The sequence below is a fragment of the Chlorella variabilis genome, assembly GCF_000147415.1.
Source record: "Chlorella variabilis unplaced genomic scaffold CHLNCscaffold_2, whole genome shotgun sequence".
NCBI lineage: Eukaryota > Viridiplantae > Chlorophyta > Trebouxiophyceae > Chlorellales > Chlorellaceae > Chlorella > Chlorella variabilis.
Genome location: NW_005435086.1, coordinates 2408198 through 2427873, shown reverse-complemented (window position 1 = coordinate 2427873; position 19676 = coordinate 2408198). Strand labels below are relative to the sequence as shown.

General features: G+C 67.1%; 6 protein-coding genes across 6 annotated transcripts; 3 read left to right on the top strand and 3 right to left on the bottom strand.

Annotated features, from left to right (window-relative positions):
* Nucleotides 1-95: 95 nt before the first annotated feature.
* On the bottom strand, nucleotides 96-7581 carry CHLNCDRAFT_138211 (hypothetical protein; the record flags this gene model as incomplete). Its single annotated transcript, XM_005851272.1, has 19 exons — nucleotides 96-649; nucleotides 829-925; nucleotides 1104-1301; nucleotides 1470-1687; nucleotides 1844-2036; nucleotides 2162-2342; nucleotides 2475-2616; nucleotides 2839-3029; nucleotides 3212-3373; nucleotides 3578-3752; nucleotides 3918-4137; nucleotides 4345-4443; nucleotides 4618-4897; nucleotides 5139-5286; nucleotides 5510-5705; nucleotides 5882-6081; nucleotides 6263-6947; nucleotides 7103-7411; nucleotides 7567-7581. The coding sequence occupies 19 exons, from the start codon at nucleotides 7579-7581 to the stop codon at nucleotides 96-98; spliced, it is 4263 nt and encodes a 1420-aa protein (XP_005851334.1).
* Nucleotides 7582-8158: 577 nt separating this feature from the next.
* Nucleotides 8159-8712, top strand: CHLNCDRAFT_18853 (hypothetical protein; the record flags this gene model as incomplete). The annotated part of the gene is made up of 2 exons (XM_005851578.1): nucleotides 8159-8338; nucleotides 8413-8712. Coding segments are annotated over 2 exons (480 nt in total), but the record flags the coding sequence as incomplete, so codon positions are not given.
* A 755-nt stretch (nucleotides 8713-9467) lies between these two features.
* CHLNCDRAFT_19308 (hypothetical protein) lies at nucleotides 9468-9656 on the bottom strand (the record flags this gene model as incomplete). Its single annotated transcript, XM_005851271.1, has 1 exon — nucleotides 9468-9656. The coding sequence occupies one exon, from the start codon at nucleotides 9654-9656 to the stop codon at nucleotides 9468-9470; it is 189 nt and encodes a 62-aa protein (XP_005851333.1).
* Nucleotides 9657-10631: 975 nt separating this feature from the next.
* On the top strand, nucleotides 10632-12355 carry CHLNCDRAFT_19140 (hypothetical protein; the record flags this gene model as incomplete). The annotated part of the gene is made up of 5 exons (XM_005851577.1): nucleotides 10632-10886; nucleotides 11095-11313; nucleotides 11496-11650; nucleotides 11818-11901; nucleotides 12115-12355. 5 exons carry the CDS (start codon nucleotides 10632-10634, stop codon nucleotides 12353-12355), a joined length of 954 nt encoding a protein of 317 aa, XP_005851639.1.
* A 124-nt stretch (nucleotides 12356-12479) lies between these two features.
* Nucleotides 12480-17084, bottom strand: CHLNCDRAFT_55988 (hypothetical protein; the record flags this gene model as incomplete). Its single annotated transcript, XM_005851270.1, has 13 exons — nucleotides 12480-12925; nucleotides 13098-13197; nucleotides 13372-13460; nucleotides 13660-13874; nucleotides 14074-14236; nucleotides 14445-14529; nucleotides 14743-14867; nucleotides 15056-15242; nucleotides 15432-15513; nucleotides 15698-15888; nucleotides 16087-16191; nucleotides 16364-16461; nucleotides 17075-17084. The coding sequence occupies 13 exons, from the start codon at nucleotides 17082-17084 to the stop codon at nucleotides 12741-12743; spliced, it is 1635 nt and encodes a 544-aa protein (XP_005851332.1). The 3' UTR covers nucleotides 12480-12740.
* A 67-nt stretch (nucleotides 17085-17151) lies between these two features.
* CHLNCDRAFT_48498 (hypothetical protein) lies at nucleotides 17152-19230 on the top strand (the record flags this gene model as incomplete). Its single annotated transcript, XM_005851576.1, has 9 exons — nucleotides 17152-17196; nucleotides 17286-17355; nucleotides 17469-17568; nucleotides 17798-17864; nucleotides 17980-18102; nucleotides 18278-18415; nucleotides 18772-18834; nucleotides 18962-19039; nucleotides 19150-19230. The coding sequence occupies 9 exons, from the start codon at nucleotides 17152-17154 to the stop codon at nucleotides 19228-19230; spliced, it is 765 nt and encodes a 254-aa protein (XP_005851638.1).
* Between the last annotated feature and the right edge of the window lie 446 nt (nucleotides 19231-19676).

Genomic DNA, 19676 nt, shown 5'->3' with positions numbered 1-19676 from the left:
GACAAAATTGGAGGGCAGCGCGGGCAGCCCGCCAGCAGTTCTAGTTGGAGGGGCGGGTGAGCAGCCAGCGGGGGGAGGCTGGCTCGGGTCCGCGGTCACAAGTGTGTCAGGCAGGTGGCGGTGAAGGTCAGTGTGGCGGAGCCGGGGGCGTTGCCCTCCCCGCCGGCGCTGTACTCGCTGCCCACACACACGCGGTACGACATCTCGGGCGCCTGCTCAGCGCCCTGCAGAGCCCACTCGTCGCCCGCCAGGTGCACCTGGATGGCCTGGTCCTTGCCCGGCTGCACCACGCCCCGCACCGGCCGCACCTCCAGCAGCTGGTGCGCCGCCGCCACCGCCGCCGCCTCCTCCTCGCTGCCGTGCCGCGCCACGGCGGCCGCCACCGCTGCCGCCGCCGTGTCCCCCGAGCCGTGGCTCACCGCAAACAGCAGCGGCTGCGAGCCGTCGTTGCGCAGCAGCAGCATCTGGCGCGGCATGGCGCTGGGGTGCAGCTTGACGTGGTCTGGCGCCAGGCTGGCAGCCGCGTCGGTGGCGCCCTCCAGCGCCACGGCGGCGCACTCCTTGAGCAGCTGGCTGCACACCCCGCGCTTCTTGGCCTGGTTGGTGACAGGCAGGTTTGCCTCCAGCACAGCATACACGGGCTTGTGGTCTGCACACGGGGAGCAGGGAGGGAGGGAGAGCAGGGGGGACAGCAGGAGTGACTCCAACGTGCGGGGGATGTTGGCAGGGTGCCCGGCGGCGGCGCCTGCGCAGGCGATGCTGTGTGAGGCGGCAGGCCAGCCGTCGCGCAGCCGCCCAGCCAGCTGCGGCAGGGCTGCCGCCACCCACCAGAGTCTGTCACGTCTGCCCAGCAGCTGTACTCCAGCGCTCGCACCACCACCTCATCCTCCTCATTCAGCGGCGCCCAGCCCTCGCCCTCCAGCGCCTGTTTGGTCAAAACACACGCGGCAGCGGCGTCAGGCGGCGCAGAAGGGTGGTGCATCGCTGCCTGGCTCGCTTCCTGACCTGCTCCTGCCCCACCCCCGCCCCTCGCGCCATGCAGCCGCGCAGCCCACACCCCACCGCCGCCGCTCCCATCCGCGCGCTCGCGCACCCCCTCCTACCTCTGGCGTGGGGAAGGGGCGGGTGCCCCGAAAGAAGATGCGGTCGCACCAGGCGGGGATGCGCCGCTTCTCGCTGGTGTCGTACCCAAAGGGGTTGGCGCTGGCCTTGTCAAACTTGTAGGTGGGGCGGAAGGTGATGCAGCCCTCGCGCATGCCGCGGAACACCCGCCCAAACGCCATCTCCCGCCGGCACTGGTCCTGCATCCGGGCGGCCGGGCGCGCAGCGGGCGAGCCCGGCGCCGATCAGCACGGGGTTGGACTGCCTGGTGCAGCAGGCTGGGCCAGGGTCACGCCGTCCGCCCCTCTGCCAGCCTCAGAAAGCCGCAGCTAGATCCCCCTCCCCCCAGCTGCCTCCATCTCGCTCACCAGCTTCAGCAGCGGCGACAGCTCGTTGCGAATGGCCCGCTCCTTCACCGCCTCGTACGCGCCGTCTATGCGGTAGTTGAAGTCGCCCAGCCACACCAGCATCTCCGCATCCCGCATCCCCTCCCCCTGCACCACCTCCTCCGTCACCGGCGTGGCGCCGGGGCTGGGCACGGCGGGGGGGTCAAAGCCCGCGGCGCTGTCGGCGTCGCTGTCCACGTCTGCGGGCGGGGGACGGGACCGTGAGGCAGGGGGTGGGCAAACCGCAGGTCAGCACATCGGTCGCCACCAGGCTGGGAGGCAAGCGCCCCGCCCACCCTCTCCGAAAACAAAATACCCCCCCCCTGCGCATGAAAGGGGGAGGCCATCCAGCTGACCTGCCGCGTCATCAAACACCGCAGCCCCCAGGTAGTGTCCCTGCGGCCCCTTGGACTTGCTGGCGGCCAGGGCTGGGGTGGCCGTGGCCGCCGCCGCTGCCGCCGCCTCCTCCTCCGCGTACCACGCCCGCCGGCTGAAGGTCAGCTGGCGGCAGATGGTGGCGTAGTTGGAATTGCGAGCCTCCACGGCGCCCTGCAGGATGGAGGAGGAGGGCAGGGCGGGGCAGGGCAGGCAAGCCGCCGCTGGAAAGTGAGCACAACCAGGGAGGGGGGGAGGGAGGGATCGCGCGGGAGCCCTTCCCCAGCTGGCCGCCCCACCTGGTGCGCCGCAAAGTGGGAGCACACGACGGCGATCCTGCGGCGGTGCACCGAGAACTCCACCGCCACAGCGCCCTTGTTGCCGCCCACGCCCAGCACGCCGCACGCCACGCTGGCCGTCGTCACCTCGCCGATGCTGGACCGCAGGTGGTTGCGCGCATACACCAGCACCAGCATGCCGCTGCGGCGGCAGAAGAGGGAGGGGCACGGGAGGGTGGCACACGAAGGGAGGGCTCCAAAGGGCCAGGGCACTCTAGAGGGCAAGCAGCGAGTGGCTGGGCATAGAGCGGGCACGGCTGCTGCAGCCGCGCACCTGAGCTGGCGCAGCCCCACTTGGTGCCAGTGCCGCTCGCCGCCCAGCGCCTGCAGCACGCCCGCGCTCCAGAACTTGGCGTTGGTGTTGCCCCGCTCCTGCATCTTGTGGGAGAAGGCGTCCTTGGCGGCGGCCAGGGCCACTGCAGGGGGTGGGCAGGCAGGCAGGGCAGGGAGAGGGGAGAGGGGGCCAGGCGCCAGGAGGGTGAGGGTCCTTGAAAAACAGTAGTGGGGAGCACAGAGCTGCAACATGCAACAGAGCTGGGACGCGCTGCCTCGGCTTTCCCCCAGACCTGTTGCATATCTACGAGGCATGCCACCACCACCCCTCCCCCCACTGGTCCCCAGCCCATCCACCCGCCCACCTGACGAGCTGCCCATCTCAATCTCCTGCAGCCCCACCACCGCCAGCTGCGTGTTGAACGCCGCCTCGTGCACCCAGCGGAAGAAGGGCGACCCGGGCTCAGGCTTGCTCTCCCCGACGTTCCACGTCACGCACAGCACGCGCAGGCTCTCCCGCTTGAAGGTGGTGCATGCCTGCTCGTCCCACGACGCACTGCACAGCGGAGGCGGCGTGAGTCCAAGGCCGGTTCAGCAGCGGAGGAGTATTCAGTGCAGTTCGACCCCAGAGATGAACAAAGCAGGGCGCAGCTCCTTGGCGCCCGCATGGCACCTCCACCACCACCACCACCAGCAGAAGAAAGCAGCGAGAGGCCAGGGCGGCGGGCGGGCACTCACAGCGCGTGGGCATCTGCGTCGTGGGGCACAGCGGAGCTCCACCCCTTGATGCTGCCGTCGGCAGCCAGGCTGTAGGTGCGGGAGCCGGCCTGCGTGATGCTCAGGATGGCCGCCGCGTGCGCCTGGAACACCCGCAGCGCGCCGCCCTCCTGGTCACGCACGCTGCAGGCGGGAGCAGGCGGTGTTGGGGGGGCACGCAGCGGCAGCGTTGATACGAGGAGCAGGCAGGTAGCAGCAGGCACGCGTCCCCACCCAGCGGCAACTCCCAGCTGCACAGCCGTGCCTGCACGAGCTAGGCCCCCCCGGCTGCCAGCTCGCCTGATCATGCCGTCTGCAAAGCCGACCCACACGCGCTGCCCCACACACGAGGCAGCCGTGATGGCGGGCCCGCAGTCGGTGGAGCCCAGGCGCTGCCCCGCCGCCGTGTACCGGTCCACAATGCCGCACTTGTGGGCCACCCACACGCCGCCGCCCGGCGGCGCCACCAGCGTCACGATCTCCCCCACCATCCCCGACACGTGAGGGTACCCCGCCTCATCATCTGCAGCAGCGGGGCAGGCACGGCAGGCGCCTCGCCAGGGTGGCAGGCAGGCAGTCGAGCAGCAGGGGGTGGGCAGGCAGGCAGGGGCCTGTCCCTGCCCTGGCCGGCCCCACACCGGCGCCAGTGCTCGAGCGAGTAGCTGCCTGGCTGCACCGCGCCACGCACCTGTGAGGGGCCCCGGCACGCTGCCCGCGCCGGCCAACGAGCTGCTGCTGGGGGCGCGGTTGGCTGAGGGCTTGGGCGCGTCGGCGGCGGGGGCGGGCGCGCTGCCGCCCAGCCCGCGCGCCAGCTTGCCCAGCAGCTTCACCGCCTTGCCCGCCCCCTGCACCACCTTGCTGCCGCCGATGGACACTCGTTCCATCAGCTCGTTGATGTTGTTGTCGGTCTGCAGGCAGGGAGATGAGGGGGCACGGTGCGTGGCGTGCATCGGGTTGGTGGTGGTGGTGGTGGCGTGTGCGTTGCTGCCACAGCACCAGGCGTGCTGGCCTGCATGCTACAATGTGCCGCTCCCGGCCCGCACCCAGCCGCGCGGCATGCCGCCCCCCAGCCTGCGCCACGCCTGCAGGCGCATGCCCTGGCCAGCCCACCCCACCTGCGCAGCCCAGGCCTCTTGCTCGGCGGTGATGCGGGGCCAGTCGGAGCTAGGGGGGCGGGCCACCACATAGCGGGTGATTGGGTCCGTCTCTAGGCCCTGCAGCAGCGGGGTAGCGGTCACTGCCAAAGGCAGGTTTCAGAGCCTGTTGCTCGCCCGCGCTCTGCCAATGGCTGCCACACAATCCCCACACTGACCCCGCCACTGCGCGGCCCCACAACAAATCCAGCGTGCGCTCGCCTTCTGCCCGTCTATCTTGTACTTGAGGGCGACAACATCGACGCCGGCCAGCGGCGACATCTCCGCCTGGCTCGGCTGGCTGGCAAAGCGCGGCGCGGAGCGCTGCAGCATGCCCAGGAAGGCGCCGCAGGCTGCATCCCACAGCAGCACCCCCTTGCCCGACGCGCTCCACACCAGCTGGCCGTCGGCGGGGCAGGCCAGCGCCACCACAGGCCCGCTGTGGGCGCGCTCGCCAAAGCCCTTGCGCAGCTCGCGGGAGCGCGGCGGCTCGGGGGTGTCACCCACAAGCGCCGGCTCACCCAACTCCCACACCCTGCAGGACATGACAAGATGGGGGCGGGAGCAGGCTTGTTTGGGAGGGCATTCACGTGCAGCACGAAGCGCTGCACCATGCGCCACCACAGAGCCTTTCCGACGGGTTCATCGCTGGCTGGGCAGCAAGGAACAACGGCCAGGCACCAATGCATCTGCCGAGCTGACGCCTGTAGAGCTCCGCCACCAGCAGCCCCTGCCCCCGGCATCCGCCCGGGCTGCGCCCGCCCCTGCCGCCGCACCGCATGTTGCCACGGGACGACCCCGTCCACAGCTCCCCCTGCGGCGTGCGGCACATGGCCGTCACGTATCCCACGCGGTGCGCCTGGAACTGGAAAGCGCGGTGGCCCGCCTTGAGGGACATGCAGGGCTCCCCGGAGATGTCGTAGGCTGCGGCAGTGGCGCGGGGGCAGGGCGGGGGTGGGCGAGCGGCCCCGGCATCCAACATGGGAAGGGCAGGGGGCACCCCGGCTGCAAGAAAGGATTGGCCGAGCGCGAGCAGCAGAGGATGGCGGCCGCTTGGGTGCTGCACGGTCAAGCCCAGTCCAGCTGCGCAGGCTGGCCGCCATGCCCCACCCCACCCCAAGCTTCCATCCTGGCGCTGCTCACTCACCATACACCCAGCCCTCCTTGTCCGCCACCCACAGCAGCTGCGCGGCGCCGTCCACCAGCACGCAGCAGGAGGCGCGGCCCTTGTCGCAGGCGTGCACCTCGATGGCGGGCGCCGCATCCGTGTCCTCTGTGGCCACATTCGTCTCGCTGCTGTACGTGTACATCAGGTCTGACATCAGGCGGGACAGCTTGCCACCCTGCAGAGGGCCCCAGGCCGCATGGGCAGGCACGCGGGGAGTCAAGTCGCTGCAGCACAGCACAGCCAACCAGCTAGGGCCAAGCCAACCCGCCCCGCAGGGCACTCCAGCGTGCAACCGCCGCCAAGCTGGCAGCGGAGGTGCGCCACGCGGGCGACCAGCGGCGGCGCACCCACCTGGCGCACGTGCTGCCCCTCCACATCCAGCGGCCGCCGCATGTTGCCCTCGGGGCGCCCCCACTGCAGCAGGCCGCCGCCCACGGCGGGCCCCGCAAACAGCGAGCCGTTGGCGGCAGCCAGCATGGTCAGCTTGGCCGACACCTTGGGCTGCAGCGGAGGCAGGCGCGCCTCAAAGGCCACCGGCGCCTCCAGCTCTCCTGCACGCACAGGCGCCCCGCAAACGGCGCAGGGTCAGGAATTCCAGGCTGCGCACGCACACGCGCTACACTTGTAGCAAGTGTAGCTACAGCTGATGATGGCACCCTGGCAGTGCTGCGGCAGCCCCCGCCAGCCGCTGCCAGCAGGCGAGCCTGGCGGCACCGCCAAGCGCGCGCGCACCTGTGTGCACCCGCTGTATTCTGTTCTGGTCGGACACCGCGATGCTGCGCGACATGCGGCGCACCATGCCCCCCGAACTAGGGGCCGCTGTATCCTCTGCTGCCGCTGCTGCTGCTGCGTCTGTCGCCAGTGCCGCCGCGCGCGCCGCCGCCTCGTCGCTGGTGGATGCCCCGTGAGAGGCGGCCCTCACCTGCAGCGCCCTCAGGCCAAACAGGTCGTCGTCGTCATAATCGTAGGGGGCAGGGGCTGCGCCGCTGCTGCCTGCAACCCCCGCACTCAATGCCAGGTCGCCGCCCAACAAGCCGGCGGCGCCCGAGGCATCCGACGCCGAGTCTGCCGCATCTGCCTGCCCCTGCGCACCGCCTACGCTGTCGGGCCGCGGCTGCTGCTGCTGCTGCGGCTGCTGCTGCTGCTCAGGCGCCGCCGGCTCTGCCGCCGCCTGCCCATCCACACCCTCGGCCGGCTGCTGCGCCTGGAGCCCACCCACGCGCGGCGGCGGCAGCGGCACGCCGTGCAGGTCCAGCCACGTGTTGCTGTGCAGCGCCGCGCCGGCATTCTCCTGCGTGAAAGGGTAGTCGCTGCACTGTGCCAGCGCGATGAGGCGCAGCACCTGGGCAAAGCGGTGGCGGCTGAGGCCCTTGCCCTCCCTTGCAATCACGTCGGGAGACTTGACTAGCTTCCAGATCTGGAGGAGCGCAGGGAGCACAGGCGTGGGGTTGAGAAAGGCACAGTTGGACGGACACCGGGGCTTGGCAGGTGAACATGAGCACAGCAGATCCTGGCAGCCTCGACCGGCCTGAATCAAATGCAGCAAAACCTGCCAGCAGCCGGAGCCCACACCTTGCTCAGGTCTGCTGGCGCCAGGCCCGAGGTGAGGAAGAAGTCTCGGGCCTCGCTGTCCGCCACCCGGCCGTCCCCGTCAGCGTCTGCCAGCTGGAACCAGGCATCCACCTTGCTATCTGGCACGCCGTCAACAGATGAGTCAGCGGGTCCTGGCGATGTCGACTGCGAGAGCGGCCGAGCCGGCAAGGAGGTGACGACGGCAGGCGCGCTGGGGGGCTGCTGGGTGGGGGTGCTGCCAGCGGCGGGTGCCCGCATGGGAGCCGGGCCGGGCTTCCGCTTGCTGGCAATCTCGCCAGGCAGCAGGTCCTGCATTGCAGGATGGTGCGGGGGGCCACTCTCAGGAGCAGGCAGACCGGACCACCACCGGCGGGCGGGCGGCGGCGGCGGCTGTTTGCCAGCAGCGGGCAGGGCTGCCGCCGCGTTCTGCCGTATTTGTTTGCATAGCCGCATGCCACGCTCACCTCGAAGCCTGCCATCCTTGCACCCTAGCACAGGTGCCCGCCCGACCAAGCTCCTGGACCCACTAGGCTTCTCAGCGGCAACCGAGGTGAGATCTCAGGGGGGTGTGGGCGCTGCCGCCACCCTCAAATGCCCGCAACTGCACGACCCTGCGACAGTAACAGTCGCCAGGCTGCAGAGCCCTGCTGCTACCGACTGCCCGGCATTGGCCGATGCCCAACGATACACTGCAAGCACGCTCAGGACGGCAAAGGGGGAGGGGTCCATTCCAACGTGGCGGACATTGCGCGCTGAGCAAACCCATTTACTTGGAGCACCGCAGCATTGAATCTCATCGCTCTCTGCCTATTGCATCCCTCACGCACGGGCGCTCGACCACAAGAAGACCGGTTTCGATGGCGAACTCCTCCCTCAGCAGCCTTCAGGCAAAAAGCGAACCTTGGTGCTGCGCAGCGATGTCACATACGTTTCGTGCTGGAACCCGCTGCCGGTCCATCCCACCTGCACTGTGCCGTCGCCCGCCTGCCGCTGGCACCTACCTTGTTGCAGGGCGTGGAGCTGCTGGCCCACGCAGCCGACGGCAGTGTAAAGCGTGTTCGAGGTTCTGAGGCACTCAATGGAAAGGCAGTAGGCCTGTACTTTTCAGCCCATTGGTGCCCGCCCTGCCGAGCGTTCACGCCGGTCCTTGCCGAGGTGTACCGCACACTGAAGCATAAGCGCGACGACTTCGAGGTTGTCTTCGTTAGTGGAGACCGAGATGCGGCGCAAGCCGAGGTAGGTGATGACGCACCTGCCGTTTTGCGCTCTGCTCAAGCCAGAAACAGAGCCCGGAAGCTTTGTTGCTGCAGGAATACTTTGCGCGCATGCCATGGCTGGCGATCCCATTTGAGGAGCACACTGTGCGCCAGCAGCTCAGCAGCAAGTTCTCTGTCATGGGGATTCCCCGCCTGGTGATTGTGGCGCCCGACGGCGAGGCAAGTTTTGCTAGCTTTGTATTGCCAGGCATACAAGGCATTGCCCTTATATGTGCATTCCTGGGTGTGCAGGTGATTGCCAATGATGCACGCAGCGCAGTCATGAGCGATCGGAGGGGCGAGCAGTTTCCCTGGAAGGGCGCCAGTTCTGGGTCTCAAGGCCTCATCGGGTAAGCCGGCTGCCTGCGTCAGGCTGCTGCTGTTTTGCTACTGCTGGCGGAAAGCCATGCCGTGCAGGTCCAGCTCAGGCTGAAGGTACACCACAATCCCGACTGCTTTCTTGTTCCCGCTGCAGGCTACTGACCAGCCCCCGGGGCCTGCTGCTGCTGTTTTTGGCGCTTTATTATCTCAGCCAGTGGTTCACTAAGCAGCAGTGAAGGAATGTTGTTACATGGACTAGCGGGGCATGCGTTTCCTGGCTTGGCAATACATTTCGAGCTGCTGGGAAGCCCTCTGCTGGTCTAGGCTCACTAAACTGGCTGGTGTACAGTTGCTGTTCTGTCGGCTATCTGCTCCTATCTGTTTCTCTCTCTCGCTCGTTCGCTCCCCTGTTGCCAGCATGGCTCAATCTGCAGTGGAAACATGTGGCACAGCGTATCCAATTGTCACCAGCCCACATCAGGTGTGCGAACCAAGCACAGGACAAACACGGCACAAAAGCCAGATGCAGGTGTGCAGCAACCGGACAGCAAGCGTGGCCAGTGTGCGCAAAAGCACGAGCGGCAGGAGCAAGATTTGGCAGGAGTGGCCTCAGATTAGCATGACCAGTTTTCAGCCTAATGAGCTCAGAAGACCGTTGTGAGAAGTTGGTTGCTATCATCCCAGGCCAGCCAGGTGGAGGTGGAGCAGGGCGCGTGCAACAAGGCGTGTGTGCAGCATGCAGGGCAGCGCAGCGGCATGGCCAGCGCATGCGCCGCACACAAACTTGCTCACCATCGCGCCTCATACTGCACCACGCGCTTGGTCCGCTTCTTGTACAGTATTCTGTACCCGCACTCGCGGCAGCGAATGACGTCCCCCGGCTTGAGCGTGTTCTCCGCGCCGCAGTCGCCGCAAATGTAGGCCACCTGCACGGGTCCCGTGGGCGCTGGTGCGCCATAGCCTGCCGTGCCCTGCATGGCGGTGCTGCGGTGGCCTGCAGGACGCAGAGGAGCACGACAGCGTGCCACTTGGTGGGAGGTGGGGACGATACGTGTGTCGGGGGCGGGGCGGGAGCGGCCGCGGGGCGGTAAGTGGCTGGCGGCTGGTGCCCGTGATCTTCCGAAGAATGCGACTCCTCTCAGCTCTGTGGTTCTCTCGAGAGCAGCAAAGCACGAGGGGCCCGGGGCGGCGCATGCAGACAGCGGCAGGGGTTGGGGCTGTTCATCCCATCATGGCCCCCCGACCCGCTGTCTCGAGCTCGCAGGCAGCGCGCACTGGCTCGCAACACGGGCAGCTCACCAGCGATGCGGAATCCTGCGTGCTTGGGCGTGTAGATGCCTTGATCAATCAGTGCAAGCGATAGTACGCACGATGAATTAGCACAACAGCAAGGCGATGCGCCCTACGGCTGTGCCAGCATGGTGTTCGCTGGGGCGGGCTGGAAAGGCGCTTGCTGCGCCCAATGCAGCCTGCAGCGCCTTTGAGGATTCATTCAGTTGTGCCCAGGTAGCGTGCCGCACTCCTAGCAGGGGAAGCCTCCCTCTTGAATCAGTCAGGCACCGGGCGCTGGCGCTGGGTGCGTCCTGGTACCTCAGCAACAGCAGCGGCAGCCTGACGGCATAGGGCGGGCGCAGCAGTAACGGGGCGAGCCGCCAGCCACCTGCCGCCGATCGTCAACGGCGCAGCGCGGAAGGAGGTATCCGTCTGCACAGCGGCTTTCGCTCCCGAGCACTGCCCCCCAGCCAGGCCGGTGAACGGGCTCCGGTGTTCCTCGCCAGATCCCACAGCCAGCCACCACGGCGAAGCTGCCTGACCCGGAGGCGGCGCCCCTGGTGACGGCCCAGCCGGCGGGAGCGGCGGAAACCCTAGAGGTCGAGGCAGCCAAGCCGTCGCCAGCGGCCGCCGCCGCCATGGGCGCCACAGTCGTCACCTTTGCGCCGGGCACGCTGCTGATGGCGGCGCTGCTGACGGTGCTGACCAGCTCCCAGGGCCTGCTGACCACCGCCAGCAAGACGGGGGACGGCTACGCATACGACTTTGCCACCGTGCCCTTCCTGGCCGAAATCACCAAGCTCTGCATCTCCTACTTCCTGCTGGTGCGCCAGCGCGCCGCCGACCCGGGCTCCATCCGCATAACCAAGGACTGGCGGACCGTGTCGCTGTTCATCGTCCCCTCCATCATCTACATGGTGCACAACAACGTGGCGGTGAGTGGCCCCTGCACACGCCTGCCCCGGCAGGGCGGCGCAGCTGCGGGGTGGACGCAGGCCCAGGGGTGGCCCGGCCATGCATTCGTGCCTCGAGGGAACAGGGAGAGGGCTCGCCGCGCCGGTGGTTGCCTCGCCCTGCCGCCTGCGCCACCCCACCCGCTCCTCGCCCCGCCCCCCTGCTCGCTCCCCCTTTCCTGCCCGCCAGTTTTATTTCCTGAAGCACGTGGACGCCGCCACCTACCAGATCCTGAACAACCTCAAGATCGTCAGCACCGGCATCCTGCTGCGCGTGGCCCTCAACCGCTACCTGTCCAAGCTGCAGTGGATGGCACTGCTGCTGCTCACCACGGGCGCCGCCACCAGCCAGATCAACACAGACTGCTCCTCGGGAACCACCCAGTCGGTGCTGTCGGCGCCATTCATTGTGAGCGCTGGGTTGGGGGAGGCGGGTGTGCGCCCCTGGCTGGCTGGCCGCCGGGGAGCCCCTGGGCTGCAGCAGCAGGGCCCACATCCCGGCCTCAACTGTTTTGTTCCCCTGAATGGTTGCTGGGCAAGCACTTTCCCCCTCCCTCTTGAACTCCCCTGCCTCCCCTGCCTCCCCTGCAGGGCTACGTGTTTGCCCTGGTGAGCGCGCTGCTGAGCGGCGTGGCGGCTGTGTACACGGAGTGGGTGCTGAAGAAGAACAACGACACGCTGTACTGGCAGAACATCCTGCTCTACGGCTTCGGCTCCGTCTTCAACTTTGCCAACCTGGCGCACAGGTGCGTGGAGGCGGGGGGGGGGGCACATCAGGGCCCGCCTGGGCATCGAGTGGGGTGTGGCACTGGGTGCCCGTCGCAGCTTCCCACGCCTGCCCGGTGCATGTGCTGCTGGGGCTCACCCAACGCCGCCCGCTGCCCGCCGCCGCGCCGTGCCTGCTCTGCTGCAGCAAGGCCAGCTCGGGCACTGGCTGGAACATACTGTCGGGCTACTCGTTTGTCACCTGGCTGGTGGTGGCCAACCTGGCCTTCAGGTGGGGCGGGGTGGACAGGGGAGGGAGGCAGGGGAGGGAGGCAGGGCAGGGAGCTGGATGTGCGTGCTTGATGGATGGACCGAGGAGGGTGATATGCACTGCGTTGCCTCTGCCTCCCTAGCATGCGCCGCTGGGCGCCCAACCAGCTGCCAGCCAAGCATAGCCCCCGTGACCGGCCCCCCTCCGCCCCCACCGCCCCCGCCGTGCCTGCAGCGGCCTGCTGGTGTCGTGGGTGATGAAGTTTGCGGACAGCATCGTCAAGGTGTTTGCCGCCTCGCTGGCCATGCTGCTCACAACCGTCGTCTCCATCGCCTTCTTCAGCCTGCAGCCCACGCTGCAGATGGCGCTGGGCATCGTCGTCGCCTCCTGCTCCGTGGTCCTGTACTACGTGCCGCCCACCCAGCTGGGGGCCGTGCCCAAGGCGGCCGAGGCGGCCAGCAAGCTGCCCAAGTAGCCGGCGCCGCGCTGCTGGCGGACCCAGCTGGCCGCCTCGGCCCGCTGCGCCCCCTGCTGGTGTTGCCTCCAGCAACCTTACCTTGAGTTCCTCTGGCAGATGGTCGCCTCCTGCTGTTCCATTATTATTTGCTGCGTCGTTACATCAGTTTCTTATACGTTGAACTGCAAACCGCCCATGGCTGTAAAAGGAACGAGTGTTTCTCAACCATGTGCAGCAATGGCAGCCGATGTCACGGGTGGGTAAACAGCAGAGCAGAGCAGAGCAGAGCGGTCAGGGAAAAAACAAATGTCGGTTTGGAACAGCAAGCAGCAGGAAGATTGGTGGGGAGCGATAGCAACCGAGCAGGGCAACAGCACAAGAGGCGCAATGTGACAGCGCTGTGCTACGCTGTGCGTGCCGGGATGCCGCTGCTGTTCAGGTGCGCCTTGACCGCCGAGATGGGCACCTCGCGGCGGTGGAAGATGCCTGCCGCCAGCGCCGCCGCCGCGCGCGTCTTGTGGAACACCTCGGAGAAGTGCTCTGGCGCGCCCGCCCCGCTGCTGGCAATCACGGGGATGGTGACCGCGGCTGCAGGGGGCGCACGGGCAGCACAGGTGGTGGGCAGGGCCAGCAGGGGCGAAAGCGCGGCGGGCAGCATAGGGGCAGCAGAGGCAGCGAAATAGGGAAGCAGACGGGCCGCGCGAGACCACTTGACTCCTGCACGACGACAGGCCGGCACCGCCATGTCAGCGCCACCCACCCGACACCGCATCCGTCAGCTCGATGTCAAAGCCCTGGCCCACGCCGTCGTTGTCAATGCAGTTGAGCAGGATCTCGCCCGCGCCCAGGTCCTCCACGGCCTGGCGCCAGGCGGCGGCGGGATTGCAGGGGGGGAGTCAGGCGGCGAGCCGCTCGAGGCGTTTTCCGTGTATACAGGCGCACGACACGCAGCAGCTGGACGACTCGGCAGCAGCAGCCGGACAGCAGCGGCAGCAAGGGCAGCAGCAGCGGCCTCCCCGCCGCATGCAACACACCTTGGCCAGCTGCACAGCGTCCACGTCGCGCCCCTCGCGGCCACCCTTGACCGTGCACTGCCACCAGCAGTACTGCTCGCCCTTGGGCCCTTCACCAGGCGGGGCAAGGCGGTGCAGCACGCTCAGTAGGGCACCACTTGGGCCACACGGTCCAGCACAGCAAGGCCGGCGCATGCCGCAGCCGGCCTGCTGGCCCTCCTGCCTGCAGCATGCCGCCGGGAGGGCCAATGCCACCTCCCCCAGCCCATCAGGCCGGGCCCAGCCCAGCCCGCCCCGCAGCCGCCGCACCCGGCTTGCTGGTCTTGACGGTGTGGTGGGGCGTGTCTTCAGGCGCCGCCACATACACGCGGCGCGGGTCAATGGAGATGACCACCGCCTGGGCGCCATACACGCGCGAGATCTGCTCGATGGCGGTGCTGCCGTCCTTGGCGCCGCCGCCCGCCAGGTAGGCCTCCACAGCATACACAGCGTCGCTGCCAATGGACACCTTGTCCGCGCCAGACCTGCCAGGGGGGCGTGGCCGGGTGGATGGGTGGGGATGGCGGGGGAGCAGGGAGGGTGGGGCTGGCTGGCGCAGACGGCAAGGGGCAGAGCGGGAGGCGGAGGCGGCAGCGCCCAGGGTCTGGCCTTCCGCGTCACGCACCGCGCAGCGCAGCACAGCCCAGGCTGACGCAGCGTGGCGCAGCGCATCGCGGCCCGCACCGGAAGTACTCTGCCGCCACCTGCAGCGCGCTGTAGTGCTTGCCGCTCGAGTCTGTGAACTCTCGGATGCCGCCGCCGACGGTCAGCGGCACAAACACGCCCTCGCTGGCCTGGCGCAGCACCTCCAGCATGGGCAGGTCGCCCAGCGGGAAGTCGCGGAAGCCTGCATGTGTGCGGTTGGGGCAGGGAGGCAGCGGGCGGAGCTCAGCATACAACCAGCATACAGCCTGCGGCGGTGGTCGGCGGAGTGGGTGCCGCGCTGGCAAGCAGCTTGCACGCACGTTTCCATGCAGAGATGCAGGTGGGAGGGAACTCTTCAGTCCATCCACCGCGCCCACGCACATGCGGACAACCAGCAGGCCCAGCCGCACCTGTGATGTTGAGGAAGGTGACCTCGTCGGCCCCCTCATCAAAGTAGCGCCCCGCCAGCTCCACAGGCATGCCCAGGTTGCGCACCTGGGGGCAGCAAGAAAGGGGGGGGGGGGGAGGGAGGCAGGGGAAAGGGATTCAGAGCTCTTCCGAGTGCGGTACCAGCAGCGCAGCCAAGGCGGCACCAGGGCAACCGCATGCCTCCAAGCTGCCGCCTTGCCCCTCTCTCCTGCCGCACTGCTCTTTCCCATGCCGTGCTGCCCGCCAACGCCGCCGCAGCTGCCGCCCCTGCCCGCTCACCTCCCCCGTGCTGCCCGTCTCCCGCACATCATACTGGTCCCCCTTTGTCACAACCAGGTCGCCGCTGTCGTTGGCACGCACATCCAGGCACGCAATCACGCGCTTGGCAAGGCCCCGCGGCCGGCCTGCAGGGTGCGGCAGGCGGCAGGCAAGCATCGGGCAGCCGTCCGGACGGCGATGCCGACGAGCGGCAGATGAGCCGAGGGCCGGGCTGAGAAAGCAATGGCCCTTGGCCGCGACCACACAGGCTGCTCCTCCTGGGCAAGCAGCGCTCCTGGGCAGCGGGCTTGCTGGCAGCGACGCGCCCACCCACCGTTGCCGTCTGCCGCGGGCGCGGGCAGCGCGGCCGTCGCCTCTGGCTCCAGGAAGCCGCGCAGCACGTCCAGCCCCGCGGCGCCGCTCTTCTCGGGGTGGAACTGCGTGGCATACACGTTGCCTCGCCGCACCGCCGCCACAAACTCGCCGCCATACTCGCTGGTGGCCAGCACCCACTCCGAGTTCTGCAGGCAGGTGCACGTGTGTGTGTGGGGGGGTGAGGAGGGCAGAACCATGGTAAAAGAACGGCGGGCAGGAGCCGTGCGACGATGTTGCAGCAGAGCCCAGGAGCGGGCTGCTCGTAACGCCGGCGTCGCGGAAGGGCCGCACAGCGGCGCTTGCCGCCACCACCTGTTAGTTGCCGAGGCGCGCACCTGTGGCGTGGGGGTGGCGTGGTAGGAGTGCACAAAGTAGACGCGGCGGTCGCCCACCTGGCTCAGCAGCGTGGAGGGGTGCCTGCACGCCGGCAGGGCATGGGCAGGCGTGAGCCGCAGCTCGGGCCAAAGGCGTCGCCCAGGTAAGCTGTGCAAAGACTGACCTCACTGAACAACCCAGCACCCCCGTGTGCACTGAGCCGGGAACATTCCTCCACCCCTGCATGCCTGCCGCGTCCGCCCGCCACCCAACCCCGGCCGCTCACTTCTGCAGCAGGTCGTTCCAGCCGATGTGCGGCACGGGCAGCCCCTTGGTCACATCAAAGTGGGTGACTGCGCCCGGGATGAGCCCCATGCCCTGGCACCCGCCGTTCTCCTCGCTCCCCTCAAACAGCAGCTGCAGGCCCAGGCAGATGCCGAAGAAGGGGCGGTCTGCCTGGATGTAGTCCTTCAGCGCCTGCAGGAGCAGCAACCAGCAGGGAGTGACGACCCGCACGCAGAGGGCAGAGGGCAGGGGCAGGTGGGCAGGCGGGCATCCCATCGTGCATCACCAGGTGGCTGGCCACGCATGGCCTGCTCCTCGCGGCAGCTGGATGGCAGTGCCCCCACCCATCCCGCCTCCCTGCTCAGCGCCAGTCCTGGCCCAGCACCGCACCTGGGTGTACCCGCGCTGCTCCAGGATCGTCATGGCCTGCCCAAAGGCTCCCACCCCCGGGAAGATGAGCTTGTCGGCGTTGGCAATGTCCGCAGCGCACTCCACCTGCAGCGCAGGAAGGCCGGGGAAGGGGCAGCGCATCATTCGCATGCTATCGACCTGGCCCGAATGCTGCTGCTAGCTGCGCTGTTGTTTCTGCCTTCTCCACTGTGCTGAGGTGCACCATCCACAGATTGTCAACCCGTAGGGTACAAGCTCTGCTCCAGCCTGAGCTCACATCTTTGATGGTCCACCCTAGCTTCTTGATGGCGTTGCGCACGCTGCGCACGTTGCCAGCTCCATAGTCCAGAAGCGTCACCTCCCGCTCCCGCGCCGCTGCACATGGTGGTGAGAGGAAGTAGGGTGAACAGCGATAGCCTGTGTCGACAAGCGCATTGCCAGAGGTTGGCAGGCAGCAGCGGCAGCCGTCGCTGGCGGTGGTGGCAGCAGGAGCGTGGAGGCTTCCTGGTGCCAGCCGCGCTCAGAGCAGGTGCAGGCAGAGCTGTTGGGTGTGGTGAAAGGGTCGAGGACCCGCACAGGCAACGGTCAGAGCCAAGTCTCACCCGCCCTACAAGCCAGCGTCATGGTGCGACGGCTGCGGGCCGGTGCAGGGCCTCGCAGCTGCCTCAATAGGGACTGCGAGTTGCATGTCATCGACAGGTGGCCTGCGCAAGCCAGGCTGCGGCCCGACGTCGATGGTGCAGAAGCCATACTGTTGGCACTGCCTTATCGGCGCGTCTGCCGCTTTGAAGCGTGTGACAGGGTGCTTCAGGCAATAATTAAAGCGCACGGCATATGCTAGCGTGCCAGAATTGGCCGCCAGAGGTCGCTTTCTTTCGCCGGCTTGAGCCGCCCATGCAACCAATGCAGCGCTCCTGCGGCCTCTTTAAGCTCAACTCCGATCCATCAACTCATTGGGTTGCATTTGAGAAGGTCACCAACCCTATACCTGCATGCATGTCTTGATCGCGGTCGAGCAACTTTGGGAGGGGCTGCTTGAGCTGTGACAGAGGCTAGGGAGCAGAGATGAAGTTCGCCCAGCTGGTTGTGGGCCCGGCGGGGAGCGGCAAAGTCAGTCCTGCGCAAACTCCCCGCCGCCTGGAGGCCACCGCCCCGCTCCTGCCGCACCCTCACTGCCGCCCTCTCGCCACCACCTGCAGTCTACCTACTGCGAGAACATCAAACAGCACTGCGATGCCATCAGCAGACCCGTCCACGTAGTCAACTTGGGTGCGTGGCGGATGCTGCCGCTCTCCCAGATCCGCCGCAGGTGTCTGTTCCTTGAATTCCATACAGCATAGCGTTGCACACCTGCCGCCGTGCTCTCTGATCAATGGCTGCAGACCCGGCTGCCGAGGAGTTCAAGTATCCGGTGTCCATTGATGTGAGGGATCTGGTGACGCTGGATGATGTGATGCAGGAAATGCAGTTGGGGCCTAACGGGTGCGAGCCAGGCCACATTTCAGCGGAAGGGATGGGTGGGCCAGCGTGCATGTGAGGGAGGGTGCTGCTGGCTGGGGACAGCAGAGGGCAAGTAGCAGGGGCTGCCCCGCCTGCTGCGAGGGCTGCCGTAGCCCGCCCCCTTGCGCAAGCCGCGGCCTGGTGCCCGCACCACTTCTACCGCATCCTGTGACCCGTGCGTCATCTTGTACGCCTGCCTGCCTGTGTGCAGGGGGCTGCTGTACTGCATGGAGTACCTCGAGGAGAACTTGGAGGAGTGGCTGGGGGCCGAGCTGGAGGTGGGCGCTGCCTGTAGCCTGGACTGCAGTCAACAACTGCCCATGCTGCCCAGTTTGGAATACTATCGCAACTTGGAGGGGCAGCTGACCTATCTGCCGTGCCCACCCTGCGCAGGCCTATGGCGATGACGACTACCTGCTGTTCGACTGCCCAGGCCAGATCGAACTCTACTCCCACGTCTCCGTCTTCCGCACATTTGTAGAGTATCTGAAGCGGGAGGGCTGGCAGATCTGCGTGGTGAGTTGAGGTGCCGGGGCGCAGAGGCACGGCTGGTTAGGCCAATTGGCCTTGCCTGCCGGCTCCCAACTGCCTGGCAGCCCATGCGCTTGACTGCTGTTTCCCACCATGCTGCTCAGCTGCCACCCGTCTGTGTTCCTGCTAACCCTGCCTGTGCCCTGCCCGTAAGGTGCAGGTCTACTGCCTGGACTCGCAGTTCATCGCCGAGATGCCCAAGTTTGTGGCAGGCTGCCTGTCGGCGCTGTCGGCCATGGTGCAGCTGGAGCTGCCGCATGTCAACGTGCTCACAAAGGTGGACCTGTGCAAGAACAAGGTATGCGCGAGGCTGGGTGTAGCAGGAAAGATCACAGGGACGCTTTCCCTCCAACTCCTGCTCCAGCTTCTCATGCCAATCCTTGCTCCCCTCCTGCCTTCCCGGGCACCTGCTTGGTGTGTGCGCAGGAGGCGCTAGACTCCTTCCGCTTTCCAGATCCAATGGAGATGCGGCACGAGCTGGACAAGCAGGCAAGCTGATTGCAGCACACTAACTAGGTGCCGCAGCATAATGCAGAGCAGGTGTTGGTCATAGCTTGGATGGTCGCTGCCTTTTACCTGCGCTTAACATCTCCTTCCACTGCTGCCTCTGCCGTCATCGACTTGCTCGTGATCTGCCCTGCCATCCTGCTGCAGACGGGCCCACACTTCCGGCGGCTCAACGACTCTGTGGTGCAGCTGTTGGATGACTTCTCAATGGTGACTGCTTGCACGTGATGAGCTGAGCGGCTGCAAAATGGATCAGAAGGCTGCAAGGCAGCAACAGCCAGAGCCAGACGACTGCGGATGGTGACAATGTCGCTGCCTGGTGCTGCCTGGCCCGCAGGTCACCTTCACGCCGCTGGACATCAGCGAGGAGGAGAGCATTGAGGACTTGCTGCTGCAGATAGACATGGCCATCCAGGTGAGTACGCTGCGTGTGCATGTGCACAAGAGATGCCCCTGCTTCAGACCGCCGGCATGCCATGCTTTGCCGTCACGGCGCTGTGCGGTGCCATGCATCCTCCCCTGCAGTATGGCGAGGACCAGGAGGTGAAGACGCAGGAGCATGGGGACATGGCGGATCCAGACAGCGACGAGGGCCCAGACTACTAGCAGGAGGCAGGGAGAGTAGCAGGAGGTTATTGCAGAGGCCAGGAGAAGGCGCGGCAGCAGAGGCTGCGTCGTTGAGGCGCAACATGCTGAGCCTGCCATCTTTCAGGTGGCAGACCAGCGGCGGGTGTCATATTTGGTTCGCTGCAGGGTAATCAGACACATTACTTACAATGATGATAGCCTGTTTTTTCATTTTATTCAACGATTTAATCCTCTAGGACTGTTTTTGAACAGGGAACGAAACAAGAGCCACGCAGCAATTAGCACACCATGCGTGTAACCTTCCACAAGAAGCTGGTCACCTTCATGGCGGCCGTGGAGGTGGAGGCCCCACAGATTGCCTCCCATGTCTTCTGCAACATGTTTGGCGGCGGCACGATGTGAGGCGGGGGGGAGCGAGCCATGGGCCGGGAACCAGTTCCGGCAAGGGCATGGGCGGGGGAGCA